Source organism: Belonocnema kinseyi, chromosome 8, assembly GCF_010883055.1.
Source record: "Belonocnema kinseyi isolate 2016_QV_RU_SX_M_011 chromosome 8, B_treatae_v1, whole genome shotgun sequence".
Taxonomy (NCBI): domain Eukaryota; kingdom Metazoa; phylum Arthropoda; class Insecta; order Hymenoptera; family Cynipidae; genus Belonocnema; species Belonocnema kinseyi.
The window spans coordinates 143,457,758-143,474,109 of NC_046664.1; the positions used below are offsets into that span (position 1 = coordinate 143,457,758).

Here is a 16,352-nt window from a genome sequence, read left to right on the forward strand (position 1 = left end):
TATACAGACAATAATTGATAGCCCAGAGGTCGGATTCACCGGAAAAATGTCCACGAAGCTCGTCATCCATTTCAGCCAGATCTTTAGGCTTGAGAGAAACCTAAGTGTTCATGTTTCTCCGGGTCGTAAAGCATCGCTCTTCGTCTATTGGATGCCTGCCCGCGGTTGGTCTTAGTGTCGCCTCTCTTTCTTTGTTGCCGGCTTGTTCTAGCTGTGGTAGAGTAGGCGTTCCGCTTACATAGCTCCTTTTACAGAATAGTTCAGCATGGTTTCACAGACGTTGCTGCAAAAGTGCGATAGCTCCGGGTGTTTCTCGCACCACAGAGCATGCAGCCGTGCCATGTAACCCCGTTCACGGACCACACTCGCATCGTAGCATTGAAGCAAGTCATGATTCAGTCGCTCCGTCCACACAAAGGTCACGAGATCCCGCCGATCCATCGCAATGAATCCATTTTCATTGGCTCCCCCAGCTCTAGATTGGTCGGCATTGTTGGCCGACCCATTGTCGGGAGCCCTGCGCGTTCTGTTGTTTTGAACCACACTTACTACAACGATGTTTAGTGTTGTCATTGTTGTTTCCACGAGAAACTAGGGAAAGGGGTTCGTCCATCCTTGTAGAGCCCCGCATGCAAGGATAAGGCTGCGTACTCTGAGAGTTCGCCCGGTATCCCAGACTCACCGTTCTAGACACCTCACCCAGGTGCCATTCAACTTTCGGCACGGTTTTCACACCTCCGCTTGGGGGTTAATTCCTTCGGGACCACCTCTGGACAATTGTCCGAGACTGCCTATTTATTGTTGTAACCATATTCAACAGAAACCCTTGGTACAGGGACATTTCAAGGTTTATTCATTTATAGCACGAATGAGAATGATACAATACTCAGCGAGTTTTGTCGTTAATTTAAAATTTTTTCGAAATTGGGAAACGAGTAGGCAATAGTCCTGGGATATGCCTTAGGTGTCGCTTTTTGTAAAGGGCAAGTGCAGCGACTGTGTTACGTCACACGAGTTTTCTCGCACCTAGTCGCCAGAAACGTCACCTCACACGCGCGTTTATATTTAATTGAATAAAGAAAATAGCACTGGGTTTTTAACCCAGTGCTAACCCAGTGCTATTGTTCTTCTCCTGGTTATTCCAAAGACTAACTTCAATAGGCAATTTCTCAGAAGGTTTGAGATTTGACTCTGAAATAGCCTAAGGCGTTTGTGTTAGTTGCCGATTAAAAATTTCGGCGATGTTGAATTTCGCACGGCCTTCCCAAAAAAACTGTAAAATCCGGTAATAAATTGTTTGCTGCCCTGGTGTTTGCTGCCCACGATGAGGTTCCCAACGGACCCGAGTTACGCATGTATTGTTATGCATAGTTAGACTCTGAGCGCTCAGCCAAACATTCAAGCATTGCTAATTATTCGGAACGAAAACAAAAGCTGAAAGCTATTTACAGCCATAAGCAAGGTGAGACTAATGGACCAGATTGTAGTAACCGTTTACGTACTGTGTCGCTTAAAATGAAGGGTGATAAAGGACGCTCTGCGATTACTATCCAACTTTTGCAAAAAGGTCAGAAGTAATCAAACATTTTTTCCGTCAAATTTATTCCGGTATATTTAATTGATTAGTAGCAACTATCACTGTTTCGATTTCTTTTGTATCTTGCTCGATCTCTTTCTTTTTTGAGACTGGAGATTAAACATTGATGAGGAGAAAACAATCGCGATTCTTGTAAAAGTTAATTTAATAAACTAAACAGCGATAAAATTTGATAACTTACTTAATCATTAGAAAAAATTGCTTAGCCTGCCTCCTCTTCCACTACAGTGAAGATACGCGGTAACTTATATAAAATGTAGATGTGTCATTTTAATAATTCCTAAATCTCTCAGAATAAAATCCCTCTATTTTGTTCTGGCTAAAAATAGATGACGAGGGCATAATAAGGATAAGAAGGGATGTTATATAGTTTCATTAGTATATGGCATGGTAGACAATATCATTTAAGATGAGATTCTTATAATTCTTCTTACAGTGGATTCCCAAGAACATGAACCATTGCCAGAAATTTACAAACGCAAAGAGGCTAATCCAGTATTGGCATTATATTACACGCTTACTGGAACTATTTGCCTCACAATAGGAGGATTTGATGCAGGATATTTATACGAATATCCAAAGATGGAATCTATCAAGACAATCGACAGCAAACCAATTAGAAGCACGATGATTTATGAAGCAGATAATATGGAAATTCGAAGTTTTTTATTTTAGTAGGTCCTAGAAAAATACACATTTTAATACCTGACTTGTTTTGAGCCAAATAAGCTAGAACAAATCTCTTTGCAGTGAATAGTACAACCTGAATTTGCCAAAATTATGAAAAAATCACAACTGTAGGGGAGAGTAGAGTATGATGCCGCTCTTTGCCTTAAATGCCCTCTAAACTATGATTTAAATGTGATTTTGATGTGTGTATTTTTTAAGGTGAAGCTCACCTTATAAGGAAACATATGTCACTTCTCGAAACTACTTTTTAATCAAGTCATTATTTGACATTTAATTAATTTATGGATGTTGCATTTCAACCACCGTACCCCGCACCGTGCCCATACCCTTAGGTAAGAATACCATCATATCACTTTCGGTTTATTAAACAAGATGAACTTTGTGAAATAAAAATAATAAAATATAATATTTCTGCAAAGTGTAATACGAGGAAAAAAGATACTACAGACATCTTTAAAAGTAATTGAATGTTTTCTTTTTAATTAAAGTTAAGTATGTGGCAAAATTAGTGTAACCTCATACTGCCTGCTATTATCATTACTGAAATCACTATGTTTCTAAATGGAGAAAGCTATTTTTTGTGAAAAACTAATATGGAAATCAAAAAGTCGGTCGTTATATAAGTTTCTAGCGCGCTACGCCTCGGCAACATACCCCACTTTTCCCTATGTGAAATAATAAATTGTAATGTATTCGCCCTCTATCGACAAGGTGTGTCTTTTGGAGCACATTGCTTTTCTGTGTTGTGAATTTCTCAGTGTGTGTTTAATAACGAATACATTGACGTCAGGCAAATCCACCTTGCCTACGGAAGGTTACACCTTAACATGTCTCAATTATTATTCAAATAAAAATAATTATTTAAGATACATACTCTGACATAATATTTCATACCACGCCCAAAATAATTGAATATACGCCCCTTCTAATATCCAACAGTAAAGATAAGAATCAAGAACGAATACCTGGTCGATTGTAGAATTATACTACAGTTTGAATTGCAGCAACTTCGATACTGTCGTTTCAATGTCAGAACCAAACCGTTGCCGCAATCGGAAGTCTAGTGAAATCCAAAAACTGTCATTTGACAGGAGTTTCGAGTGGGTGTATTTTGTCAATAAATAACTGCCTTCGACACTAACCATCATATCAACGAATCCTTATCGTTGATTCATCACCAAACTGGTAGTCAATATTTAGAGTTGGCGTTTTAAATTAATGTCTGTCGTATTTATTTGGCATGTTTCTTTTATTCGACTATCGACACTTAATTGGCACAGTTTAATGGGATAGCAGGTAAGACATAATTGCCACAGCTTTTAAATAGTTAAACATTATTAATCACGTTTGGTGCGGAGTGTAATTAAACTCGGTACTGTCTATGAACAATTGACGAAGTATAAAGTGGCGGGTTACTCCAAGATTTGCATGGCAATTTCTGATAGGATATTTGAAATTCGTGAACCTATAGGGGATACCATGTGTTTGCTGTTAGAAGTTATATTCAAATTAAAAAAAGGTGTTATTCATAAGTTGTTTATCCACCATTTTATGGGGGTCAAATCGAAAAATGTTTAAAGGGTTATATATAAATTTTTTATATTTTATAAAATCATTTAACAAGATTTCCATCTTATTAGTGTAATCTTGGTGACAAATCACTGCAGTTACATTTTCCTTACCGGCTTTCCTTACTAGAATCTTTTCCTTTTCTTTTGTAATTTAAAAAATAAATTAAGTGCAGTGATAATTAAAAAACCATTTTTTTAACAATTTTGTATCATGTTTACACGAGTATTACAAAATTATGTCACATAGTTACAGAGCAGAGTGTGACATTTGGCATCACTGGCGAATAACCCGCAACTCACCAGTTATTTACCACGTTACAATATGTTACTGAACATCAAAAAACCGTTATGTAACCATGTTTAATGAATAGAGCTGCCCGGTATTTTAAAAGATTTGTGGGGAAGGCAGTTTGGACAGCGGCGCACAGTAGGTTAAAGTGATATTTTTTTGGTGAAAATTCATTAGCTTTTGACAGCAATAACATAGAGGTATAAATCCTATTGGAAGTATTCAAAGGTTTTTGGGGTCGCTTATTTCGAATCCGCAGTCGAAATGTCAAAATCTAAGATGGCCAATGGAATATGGCAGGAAAAAATCCTAAAAAAACCCGATATGACTAATAATTACTACTCCGCAGTTTTTGGGTTCTGGTTTATTTTAGGTACCCCGAAAATCTTTAAAGGCGATGAATGGACAATTTTCATTGCGTATAAATAATTCAGACCTAAAAGGTTTTGAATAGCATTTTCATTTGTTTTTTTCAGACCTCTCATATCTTAGAGTAAATTGAAGGCCAGATTTAAAATCGGCATAAAAAAATAGATTTGAAAAAATGCTTAGCACGTAAAATTTAATATAAAAGCGCTCATGGTAATCGATAATCTAAATATTAACAAAAAACTGCCAACTTTGACATTGATTTTTCAAGTCACAAAAATTTTTTCACATTCTCTCTACTTTTCCCATATTCTGGAGGTATTCACCTACAACCGTTCCACAGTTCGTAGAAGTGAATTCTTACCAGGAGTGTCGGCAATATTTACTCTACAACTACGGACAAATTATGTATGTATCATCTGAATTCGGGATATTTAGTAGAGGAACAGTTTAAGCATCTAATGTTTCAACAGTAATATCACCACTTATACGAACAAAATGGTCACAAGCATGATATAGTAGCAGACAATAGGACTGCTATTTCAATGACTTCAATTTCTAATCGAAATTTTGAAAGTTTACAAGTAAACAGATGTATTTCGGAAATAGAACCTCCCCTTTCTTTGTATCTAATGGAATTCTATAACAGAATGAGAGCAGTACAAAAAATTTCAAACTATTTGACGAAAAGGGCAAAACCAAGACCGAGACCGAGTAATCAAGGCATAATAGGGGTCACGAATCCATATTCTGCGAACCATTGTACTTCCGCATGAAGATACCATATGAATTGCTATGGTATTTGTTATGAAACCTATGAAGGTTTAAATAATTTCCATTCGCAGTTTCATGAATATAGGGGAGATTCCGGGTTTCAAACAAACGAATTCGTCGTGCAAGGTACCTGCAAGGGTAAAATTCCGACCGACGTCCCACAAGGTGGTTTCTACGGCCAACATAATTACCATTCCCCTTATCTTGGCTCAATGAGTGGTTCATACTCTGAACAACTTACTGCTTATTAACGGCGAGTACCCTTTCTAGTAGATGTAATAAAAGTTTATCGCAAATCGCAAAGCGTATAAAATTTATGGCACAAGGTGGTTCTAGCGTGGTCACCCTTTTAGATAAATTAACAGATGGACGGGCAATAAGTGCGCTGAGTATGGTAGATATTTTAATAGCAACGCCTTCCCTTTTAGATGGTTTAACATCGAAATTTCCCTCTTCGGTTTAAGCAAACCTCAGAAGGCGAGGCAGTGCTCTTACTTCGTGATTAGGAATTACGAAGGGGGTTCATTGCTTCTTATTTCAGTTGATGATGACATTTTAATAATGAAGAATTTTACTTTTTCATTTCAACTTAAAAAGAAATTTTGAAAACCCAATACTTCCAGGACTTTGAATTTAATGAAAAAAATGTACGGTGGAGGCAAGCCTTGACTTGCCGCCCTAAAAGAAAGGAAAAAGACATTTCTTGAAATAGTACCTGAAAGACTTATTTAAAAAGAAAGATCTGAGAGGTCACTCAAATAATAAAAAAAAGGAATTGGCTTAAAGTTGAAAAACGTAAAATAAATGGAATTTATTCCGAAAATTGTAAAGAATGTGGGTTAAATAAGGAGAAAAAGAAACAAGTACGCACGCTTGACTGGCTAAAGTTGATACACCCTCCCTCAAAAAAGGATTATTACAAAGTTACAAAAAATACAAAAATCAAATGATTCACTGAGTTTTCAAGGACCGAGCTGGGCTTACTAAACAAAATTTTGCCCACGAGCGAGCAAAATCCTCTCTGACTCTCCGCAAGAGAAACGAACTACCCTCCAGGACGCAGTACGGGTCGGCTAATGGGGTCTAGGGCCATGCCCTCCAAAGCTAGATTCCCGACCACCCACCTTGCAAGGCTTCCATGCACTAGACAAGCAATCCTATCAAGTGCAAAAAAGGAAAATTAAAATAAAGGTAAAAGAAACCGGAATAAGTAACGAATCTGTCTATCGTGATACGTATAGTTTAAGATCCTTTACGTGGAAAGCGCCTAGTGCCCTTTCAATATCATCAGCCAATTTATAGACTAGAGTTGAGTGTATACCCATGCCACGGAAAGGACCATGAAAACGCTTATTTCGCTTTACCGATATTTTCTTTGCTTTGAGGACCATACTGTTCAACGCTTGAAAACCTAATCTGCTATCCGGTACTTGAAATCACGTCGCGATTGGTTGTAGCCACGAGTTTGTTTCTCATGAGCCTCTTCTAAATACTCTACTCGGAAGATTCTTTTCGGCTGCAATTCCCCCCCTCCATACACACACAAAATAAATAGGCTGGACTTACTTTAGCGGTAGTATTGAACGCGGTATTGTAGTCGCACCTAAAATCATGGAGATGAACATCCCATTCTGGATTATTAGAATCCACAAATGATCAAATCATTGCCTTTAATACTCGATTCATCCTTTAGGTCGGGTTCACTAGAGGTTGGTTTATTATTTTTCTACTTTAGGTGCGCAATCATATTTCATATCAAAAAGTTTTTATAAGAAAAATCTTCTATTTCAAATGAAAATAGTACAAAGGGGTCAAACATGTCTCCTTGATATTTCCAAGTAAGAATTTTTTTTTAGTTGCGCCAAGGTTTATTTGAAACGAGGAAAACTTAATGACATCCCTGAAGACCCTGAACTCGTCGATAGAAGCGCTATACGACACCTTGCGCTGGAGAGACTCACACATACCTGGGCATGCACAGAGCCGCATTCAGGATGTGACATCTATAAAGGATACTTTCCGAAGCAGATACAAACATATCATCCGGTAGATTTGGTCTTCCGAACTGTCGGCGTGGAACAAATTACCTGCACCAAATATGATTGTCGTCCTGGTAGTACTCTATTCATTTGGAGTGGTACCATGGACGAACAAAGAGCTCAGATGCCTCGATATCGGGACACAAAAGGTTATGCACATGAACAAAAGCATGCATCTAAACTCTTCTATTCCGCGACTCTACATTTCACGCCGTCTAGGTGGTCGCGGAATATTGAATCTTGAATGTTTTTACACCAGCATTATTCTGGATACAGCACATAGAGTCGCAAATGGAAGAGAACCTCTTCTTAAAATGGTCAGGAAGCACAACGAAGTGGGCAAAGGAGCGTTTTTGTACAAAACAGCGGAGGAAGCTGCTGAAACACTCGGACTTAACTTCAGTTTCAGGGGTGAGAAAAATGCATCAAATCTTATCTATCTCGAGTACTCACTCCTGAAAGTTCAGATTAAGAAAGCACAAGAGAAAAACTTTCGTGAACAGCTCCTTGATAAGAGGATGCATGGTATGTTCCACAGAAATGTGGAGGATCAGTCAATGTCGTGAGAGCTAACTTTTGCTTTCCTTAAATCATCCGGATTGAAGTCTGGCATGGAGGGTTTCATTTTGGCATATCAAGACGGTGTCCTTTCCAACTTAACATACAGTCGCCACATTTGGAGCCAAGACATTTCCAATGATAGCTGCAGGGCATGCCATTCACACCCCGAACATTTGGTGCACATACTATCTAGTTGTCGAACTCATGCGGGAACAACCTACATCCACAGGCACAATGCGGCACTAAGAGTGCTTTATTACCATCTCTGTCACTCTTACGGCATTGCCCTTAATATCGCTCCTCTTTAATGCTTCTCGGAAAATCGAGTCATTTGTTGAGAATATGACGTTCCGAATATACTGGAAATTTATATTCTCAACAATTGTTTCTGTGGCACACTCGATGCAAGACATGTTTCTTCTTGACTTCGAGAAGCGAACCATGTTCTTTATCGAATTTTTGACACCAGCTGACAAAAACATTATAGCAACTCGCTCATAAGGTCTTATGAGGCCTTATAAGGCCTTATGAGGAAGTTGCGGCGATTGCATCTGGAGTATTCTGTTAAGCTAATTATCCTTATCAACAGCGCTCTTGGAGATGCCAAGCTTTCACTGGTAAGTAGCTTGAAAAGCATCCCTGCGTGTAAACAATATGCTAAAACACTTGCTGGAAAAACGCAGAAAGCGGTCGTCCTTGGGTCGTTCCGTGTCCTCAGGGTGCACGAGGTTTTTTCCGAATCATCGTATTGATTCCGTTACAGACTGCAACCACCTATCTCACGGTTGTGAGAGGTGGTTGTGGCTGAAATTTTACCGCGATTTCGCTGGGACCGGGTGCAGTTTTTCAGATTAGCACCGGCTCCCGGCGAAATCCTGCCGTTGTCCTTATGACAAAATTTTAATTATACATATAATTGAAAAAGGGTTAAATAACTAATGCATAGTCCTAAAGCAGAGGACTCATGGTGTCGTCCCGAAAGACGCCCCTATGAAATCGACATCCTTCTTCACCTTTTTTCAAGCTACGTTGTTCGTTTCACACATGCTTAATTCTGCAAACAATCCTGTAGCTTAGCACCGCTGTAAAAATCTTATACAGTGTGTTCAAACAAGTTATTGGCCTGTAATTTCCTGGGTTGGTCAAGTTGCCTTTTTCCGCAGGATTGTAGTCCGTCCTAACACCAGCCACTGCAGAATGAGCGTTTCTGACTTTAAATATGAGGTGAATATGCGGGCCGGATGTTGCTGTGTAGAAGTATACTTCTTCCACAAAAAGTTCTTGATACCTTTAGGTCCTGCAGCGGAAAAGTTCTTCGAACCCCTCAGTGCTTTTGTCACCTGTTTAGCAGTAATTGATGGACATTCCTCTTTAGATGCTATAAGGTTGTCAGAAAACTTCTTAAAGCAGATGATATTATCAGTATCTTCTTTCGACGCCAGCGGTTTCGTGATCCTGTATAACTCTCTCGAAAACGTCTCTACCTCGTTGGGCTTGAGTGAATATTTGACCGAAAAAAGAGGAACGTTGAAGAGACGCGATGTGTCAGCAAGAAACTGTTGATTCTCTCTAATCCATCTCTCCCTCTTCTGTACTCCTTCTATTCCTTCTTTTTCAGTGTGTGATTGAAGCTGCGCAGTTCTTAAGCGAAGTTTCTAACCATTTCGTGAACGGACTACCCGATGTTATGTAGTCAATCACACACTGAACATGAGACGCATTCTTTTTTTGTCCATCCAATCTTTTTGTTCAGTTGATGCATGCGTTTTTTTATATTTTGATCCACCGTCGGTTTTAGCATTCGATTTGAATCAGCCAAAGCTCTAGAAGCAACACAAACTGAACGATTGATGGTCCAGACGTCGGATTCCTCCGAGATATCCTTACGAAGGGAGGCATCTAAGGCAGTCAGATCTTGAGGCTTAGGAGGAACCCGTATTTTAATGTTTTTTCTTGCCCTTAAATCATTATCATCTTTTAGAAAATGCCTGCTTTTTACGATTGGTCTTATGTTGATCTCTAGTTGGTCTAAAAATTATATTGAAAAGCAAAGTTGTCCCGGCATTGTAGCCCAAGGCTATGCCGATCTCGTTTAACACACTGGCCCAATCTCGGGTCCTTATGTCGGGCATATGGTCGACAAAAACCACGATACAGCATGATCATTCCACTATTTGGGCTGATCTTCGGTTAACAAGGTTAGAAAAAGTTTTAGAAAGTCAGACTTACTTTGGGTCGATAAAAAATTCAGACATGATTAATGTTGTTAAAGGTAGGGTCTACAGCAAGCAAAAAAAAAAAAATGGTTGAAAATCGAAAATGGCTGACATTTAATTGTTAAAGAATATCTCGTGTTATTACGAATATAGAAATATAATACTTCAATCACTTTTTGAAATAAAAACTAGCCTAAGACTTAGGGTATCAAAATGAGGTGAAGAATTTGGATGTAAAAAATGGAAAATTCCATATTTTGCGTGATATACTTCGAATTGGCTAGCTTTTTAGGATGAAATATTTTGTATCCTTATTTAGAAACTGAATATCTCAGAAGCCACGCATCTCCTTACACGAAACTGGATACTTCTTGCTGATCAAACATTTTTACACTACCTTCAGCAATATTTTAGCTTAGGAGTAGACTTTTATTTTATGTCCAAATGGTGATTTCTGTTTCATAGAATGTCTTTAGGCTATCCTGAAAGTTCCAAATTTGATCGATTATCTAACAGTTCTAAAAATCGAGTCTATTTCGATATATAAATCTTACTTCTTTTGTCAGATTGTCTGATCAAACTGTGGCGAGATGTTTTGTTGTCTGAACTATTTAATACTGAATTTAGTCCCAAATTGATTCCTGGTTTTTACAGAGTACGTCAAACTATGGTTGGATTGTAAAAATATCAACAAAATTGGACAAACCAAGATTTGTTATAATATTTGTGGAGCAACAAGAAAAAACAATACTACTCAAAACTTAAACAATGTTGATGCACTTAAGCTACTTTAACAACAGATTCTTCTGGTAAATCATGAGGAACATCAAAAAGTTTGGTCCATTGTCAAAATATTTATTCCATTTAAATTCTTTATATGGAATATAAGTATTCATGGCTGCACTATATTGATAGGTCACATTAAAGTAATTACTGTAAGACTCTGGTCATTAGTGAACTAACGAAGCTTAATACCACTGTATTTTAACATTGCAACAAAAGCGAGTCCTGGTGTTGTGTAATAGTGTGGTGGCCCTAATGAATGCGTATTTTAGAGATCAGAGAAGCCAAAAAGCCATTTTCCGTTAAAACAACTCAAGTCGACTTAAGATATTCTTGCAGAGAACCCATCATTTTTAATTGATTGATAATATTTAAAATATAATTGATTTCAGTAATAAACATAAATATGTTTTTCTTGGAATGGAACACGGCGAGATTCGCGTTTGTCGAATAAATCCCGATGATCATATGGATTTGTCAGATTACTGGGAACTTCCAATGCACGATAATTTTAATGGTTACATTCCAAAAATGTTGTTAAGTCATGATCACAAAATGCTACTTACCTGTGGACACGATGGAAACCTTTTTTCATTTTATATTAATGACGGATCTTCGTATCTGGCGCATGTAGTACCAATTCCTGAATGTCAGCTAACTCTGGTTAGTTTACTGCTAAACTACAAAAACAGTATTAAACTGCGTGTATATAATTTTTTCTTTTTAAATAATTATTCATATTGTTTATAGCCTACTTCAGATGTTGAAGACATAGAAGAATATAATCACCCAAGTTTAGAAGAAGTATTAGTTCAAAAGATATACACCGAGATGTCTCTAAAGGCACAAGAAAATAAAAGAAATACTTTATACTTATTGCAAGTCTGCACTCAAGATTTCAGCAAAATAATAGAAGAGTGAGACTTATTATATCATGATTATTGATTTTTACAATGTAAGTGAAAAATATTTAATAATTATACAATCGTTTCATCTATTTAAATCAACAGAAATAGCAGCCTACTAAAATCCCAACAGATCTCCAAAGTAGATTTGGAACTAGATCCGAGAATTAAAGACGACTTAAACAACCAGCTAAAGGCAGAATTGGATTTTGTACATAGGCAAATAGTATTTAAAGTAGAGAAAAGTAAATTAAGACTAAAAAAGTTAAATAATCATTTGATCGAACCTATCACTTTCCTTCCTTTCCGTGTTTATAGAACACAGTGAGATATATAATTAATATATATATATTATATTTACTTAAAGGTTTGTACAGATAATATTAATAACCTTTTTTTATACTTAGTCAACCAAACACAAAAGTTCGTTCTTTTCGAGAGCAAAAATTAGGAAATGAATTTGTATCTGGTAATGCTGAAGTTACATGTCGTCTTGCTGAAAAGAATAAATTAGAAAGGTAATAAGAATAAACCTAGGTTATATTTCTATAGAAAAACTAGAACAGAAACGGTGACGCATTTATTACAATATATCACTAGCTTGGAGATGTATATCGCTATATACGATATTAACTTTATACTATACATATATATTGTATTAAATTAATGCTATCTACAGTGCACAACTAACTTACGTAACGAATGCTGAGGTTGTAGCTTCCATTAAGAATTAAAGGAAAATAATTCTTTGTGTATATTAACTAAAAAGTAGCGAATTATCCACAAGATTTGATAAGGAAAATTCTCCATGATATCGTGTAATATTACTTCGAATTTCTGGAATTTGCCCAAACTTTAAATAGGGAAAATTCTCCAAAATTTGTGGAATATTGCCTACAACTGTTTAAAAATAAATACTGATTATTTAGGGAACTTTTCCTACATTTTTTCCGAATATTAACTAAAAAGTGTTGAATTTTCTCCAAGATTTATGGGTTTATGGATTTATGGCCGTATGTTTAAACTTCTAGGAATTTATGTAGGGACAATTCCCCAAAATGTGTGGAATATTAATTTAAAAAAGCACGTTACTTTTAATTCAAACTACCTGTAGAATTAGAATTAATTTCCACATGAATAACCTTTCAGGTTAATTAAAAAATGAGCATCTGAACGAATTTAGAGTCTTCTCACTCCCTGCGGACACATTTCGCTTATGACTGTACGTATTTCTTTTAGATTTGGATTTTCGTAAACTTCCGTACAGAGGTATAATTGTTTATAAATGTTTCCAGAAATGAGTATATTTCGGAAAATACTATAAAATACTATAAAAAAGTAGATGTTTCCCCACTAAAAAGTAGAGGACAGTCCTCAAATTTTTAATGTTTATTTTATATAACCGTGGGTAAAATTACGCATGCACCCTTCAGAGATATGAAATTTTGCACACGAGCTGAGTTTTGAAGTTATGTTGAACAACCCCCTACTATTACTGCTTCGAAGCACACTTTATCTTGCAGCTTTCTTGGACGGTTCGTCCAAAAATAAGCATGATACACGTGTACAGGTGATTACTGGCTCGAGTATTTTAATACTTAGCGTTAGCTCATCGCACTCACCTATGTTTTCAAAATCACTTCCTAGTGAGAAGGATTTTTCTGAATACTTTTGGATGCCACAGAAACATGAACGCTGACTGTTCATTTTGGTTCACCTGCGTCTTTAGCGTGGTTTTGATCAAGTTCTGTAAACAATCATGGACGGGCTGAATCATACGTTACTTAACATTTTTGAGGCCTGAAAACGGTCAGTTATTGATAAAGAGAGGTTCAATGACAGTTTAACAGTTTTTTGTTACGTTTCAATTTCTGAATTAAAATTGAAGCCTCTATAGCGACCTTCTGAAGAAGAAATTAAACAAATTTTTGGAAAAGAATGTCTCAAATAATTATTTTTCGCATACAATGACCCCTAATATAAGTCCTTTAAGTGAAAACTACGATTTAAAGAGGTATTTCTTTTAACCGATGCGCGCCGTGCCACACAATGCGGCAAATATTTACCTGGGCAAAAAATCAACTGTGCACCTAGATAACGTTATTTTAAGGTTAATTTTGTGACTGAGGTCGACTATAATGGTCATTTCACATTAATTTGACACACACTTTAGTTTAACAAAACTTCCATTTATTCTTATTGCATTCATGCCTCTTTATGTCCGCAATATTACCCTTTCCCTTTCCATACTTTCTTTTTACATTCATCCCTATCCTGTGGTGTACACTGCAGACCTCTTGAATACTAGGAAACAGAAAAGATTTTTATTAAATTCATACGTGAAAAAATATTACGTGACTAGCTTGAAGAAATCCAATGCACCCTCTTACGAGCACATGATATTTGGACGCCACCTATGGGCCTCATGTTAGCTCGATCTAGTGAAGTTTGTGCACCAAATTTCTGTATAAGACTTTGGAGATGGTCGACACACGCCGAACTATTTTATTTTGGAAAAAAGCTGCACAGAACCAATCAGATCAAGCGCAATTTGAGGAGCATTAAATTTGTGCAGTAAGATGATTAAAATTACAGCCGATAGACTTAAAAAGATTCGTGGAAATACCCTTGTACAACTTGACTGACAAAATAAAATCAAGCCACGATACAAGTGAGTATCACAAATAAAAGAAATAATTGAAGTAAAGAAAATTGTGTGGGAGTGTCGTACAATTTGAGACACTGTAGATTGCGACAGCGGGTTTTTTTTTCATTCGTTTGCACTGGTGCCACATGTTCTTACTGTCACGTATTAGCATAAATAGTAGCTTAATTTCTATGTTAACTCGAGGAAATAGCTCATTTTTGTCGCGGTTACACGAAACCGTGTGTTTACAAGGAATAGAGAAATTATCGTGTTGACATTGTTCAACCCAAATTAATTGAATATTTTCTATCGAAAGAGCAAGGTAAACAAGTTTCGCGTTATGAATTAAATAAATTGTTATAGCTGAGGAAGATTTTGCATACAATGCAGATAATATTTTCCTCTGGAAATGTTGTGAAATGCATAGCAGGTTGGGACACGTGTACCGTACAGGTTTGGACACGTTTTTTAATACCTGCACACTAATTTTCTACTGAAAATCATCTTTTGAGTAACTTTCGAGCGTTAATGATCAAAATAATCAGACTTTCAGTTAAGGGTGTGAAATTGGTCACTGGAATTCTGGAAATGGGTAGTTACGCTCCTGAAGGGACTAACGTGGTAGGTCAGTTTTGGTTGATTAGTATGAATAGAGGTGGGAGTGAGAGAGGTAGTCATTTCCGAGGAACTCTAGGGTCAGATGGAATGGGCTGAGGTGCCCCCTTGCGCTCTTTGATTCGTTAGTCTCATTTTCGCCATGTCACGGTACAGGTTAAATCGCGGTCTTTTCTTGAATTAATAATCGGTTTTGATGATTGGTTGGTGGATTCGCGGCAGTGTGGTTTTTCGGATTATGGTAGGTTGGAGAATTTTTCTATATATTTTAAAGAATATTCGGTGAGTTTCTTTGTGCCATTGTCGGAGCTCTTAATTCCAAGAACTATTTAATTGGCCACTTGGCAATAAAAGGTTGACAAAATCTCAGTGAATCTTAAGTAAACGCGACAAGTTTTGGTGCAGTTGTGATTGTTAAAAAGTTAAAAAATTAAAGTGAACAATGGACGGTGTATTTTCTTTGACTGGATTCTGAGAAGTAGGGGTGGCGATTCTCGAGTAGCGTGGTGGCAGCTTTCCTTCCTGCAGGAGCGTTGTTGCCTCTTCGAAAATAGATGAGTACAATTTAGTGGTTCTTTTCTGAAATATTGCACATATCATGGACCTTCCGCTGGGATTATTTGTTTTTTAAAGGATAATTATTTAGAATTTTTTGATATTTTTAATAAACAACAATGGTAAAAAAGTGAAATTAATTAAAATGAGCTTTATATATGTAGTGAGCGGGTATAAGGTCAGTGTAGTGTGATTACGGTTGTTTTTGGATATCTTTGATCTCACTAGTGGGCCAGTGGCGGTGTAATTTAGTAATTTAGAGGTGTAATTTAGTAGGGGAATGTGGGGAATTGTGGGCCACGTTTTTATTTTGCCAGATATCTTGAACAAAAATCAAAATTTTTTCAAATTTCAAAAAGGTATTGTATTCTACGTATGAAGGGTCCCTGTAGATCATTGATTTCTTTTATTTTTTTTTTCATAAAATTTTGGTGGATAATAAAAAGTTAATGTTTTTAAGATTTAAAAAATTGTTGGGGAATTGTGGGCCACCACCTCAATTAATTCAATACCCAAAGATTTCTGTATAAAAACTTTATTGAAAGATTGGAAATGACAAATAATTGAAAAAATAAAAATTTCTGCCACCATTAATCAGATATGCAATTTGGGCACGTGAACGTGTTGGCAGAGGTATGAACACATTTTGCGTGAACATCTCGACCACATTCGATGCATTTTATTGAATTATTTTTCGTCAGTTTCTTCGGCATTAATTCCAAGCAAAGGACGCAGAAGTCA

At 36.7% G+C, this 16,352-nt stretch overlaps 1 protein-coding gene across 2 annotated transcripts in view; it reads left to right on the forward strand.

Moving 5' to 3' along the window:
- Positions 1–16,352, forward strand: part of LOC117177713 (cilia- and flagella-associated protein 44) — a 494,190-nt gene that overhangs the window by 135,452 nt on the left and 342,386 nt on the right. For both annotated transcript variants that reach the window (XM_033368587.1, XM_033368586.1), the window contains exons 11-15: positions 2,034–2,271; positions 11,282–11,552; positions 11,640–11,806; positions 11,900–12,118; positions 12,202–12,312. In XM_033368587.1, coding sequence (XP_033224478.1) covers positions 2,034–2,271; positions 11,282–11,552; positions 11,640–11,806; positions 11,900–12,118; positions 12,202–12,312 — 1,006 coding nt within the window. The remainder of the gene's footprint in view (positions 1–2,033; positions 2,272–11,281; positions 11,553–11,639; positions 11,807–11,899; positions 12,119–12,201; positions 12,313–16,352) is intronic.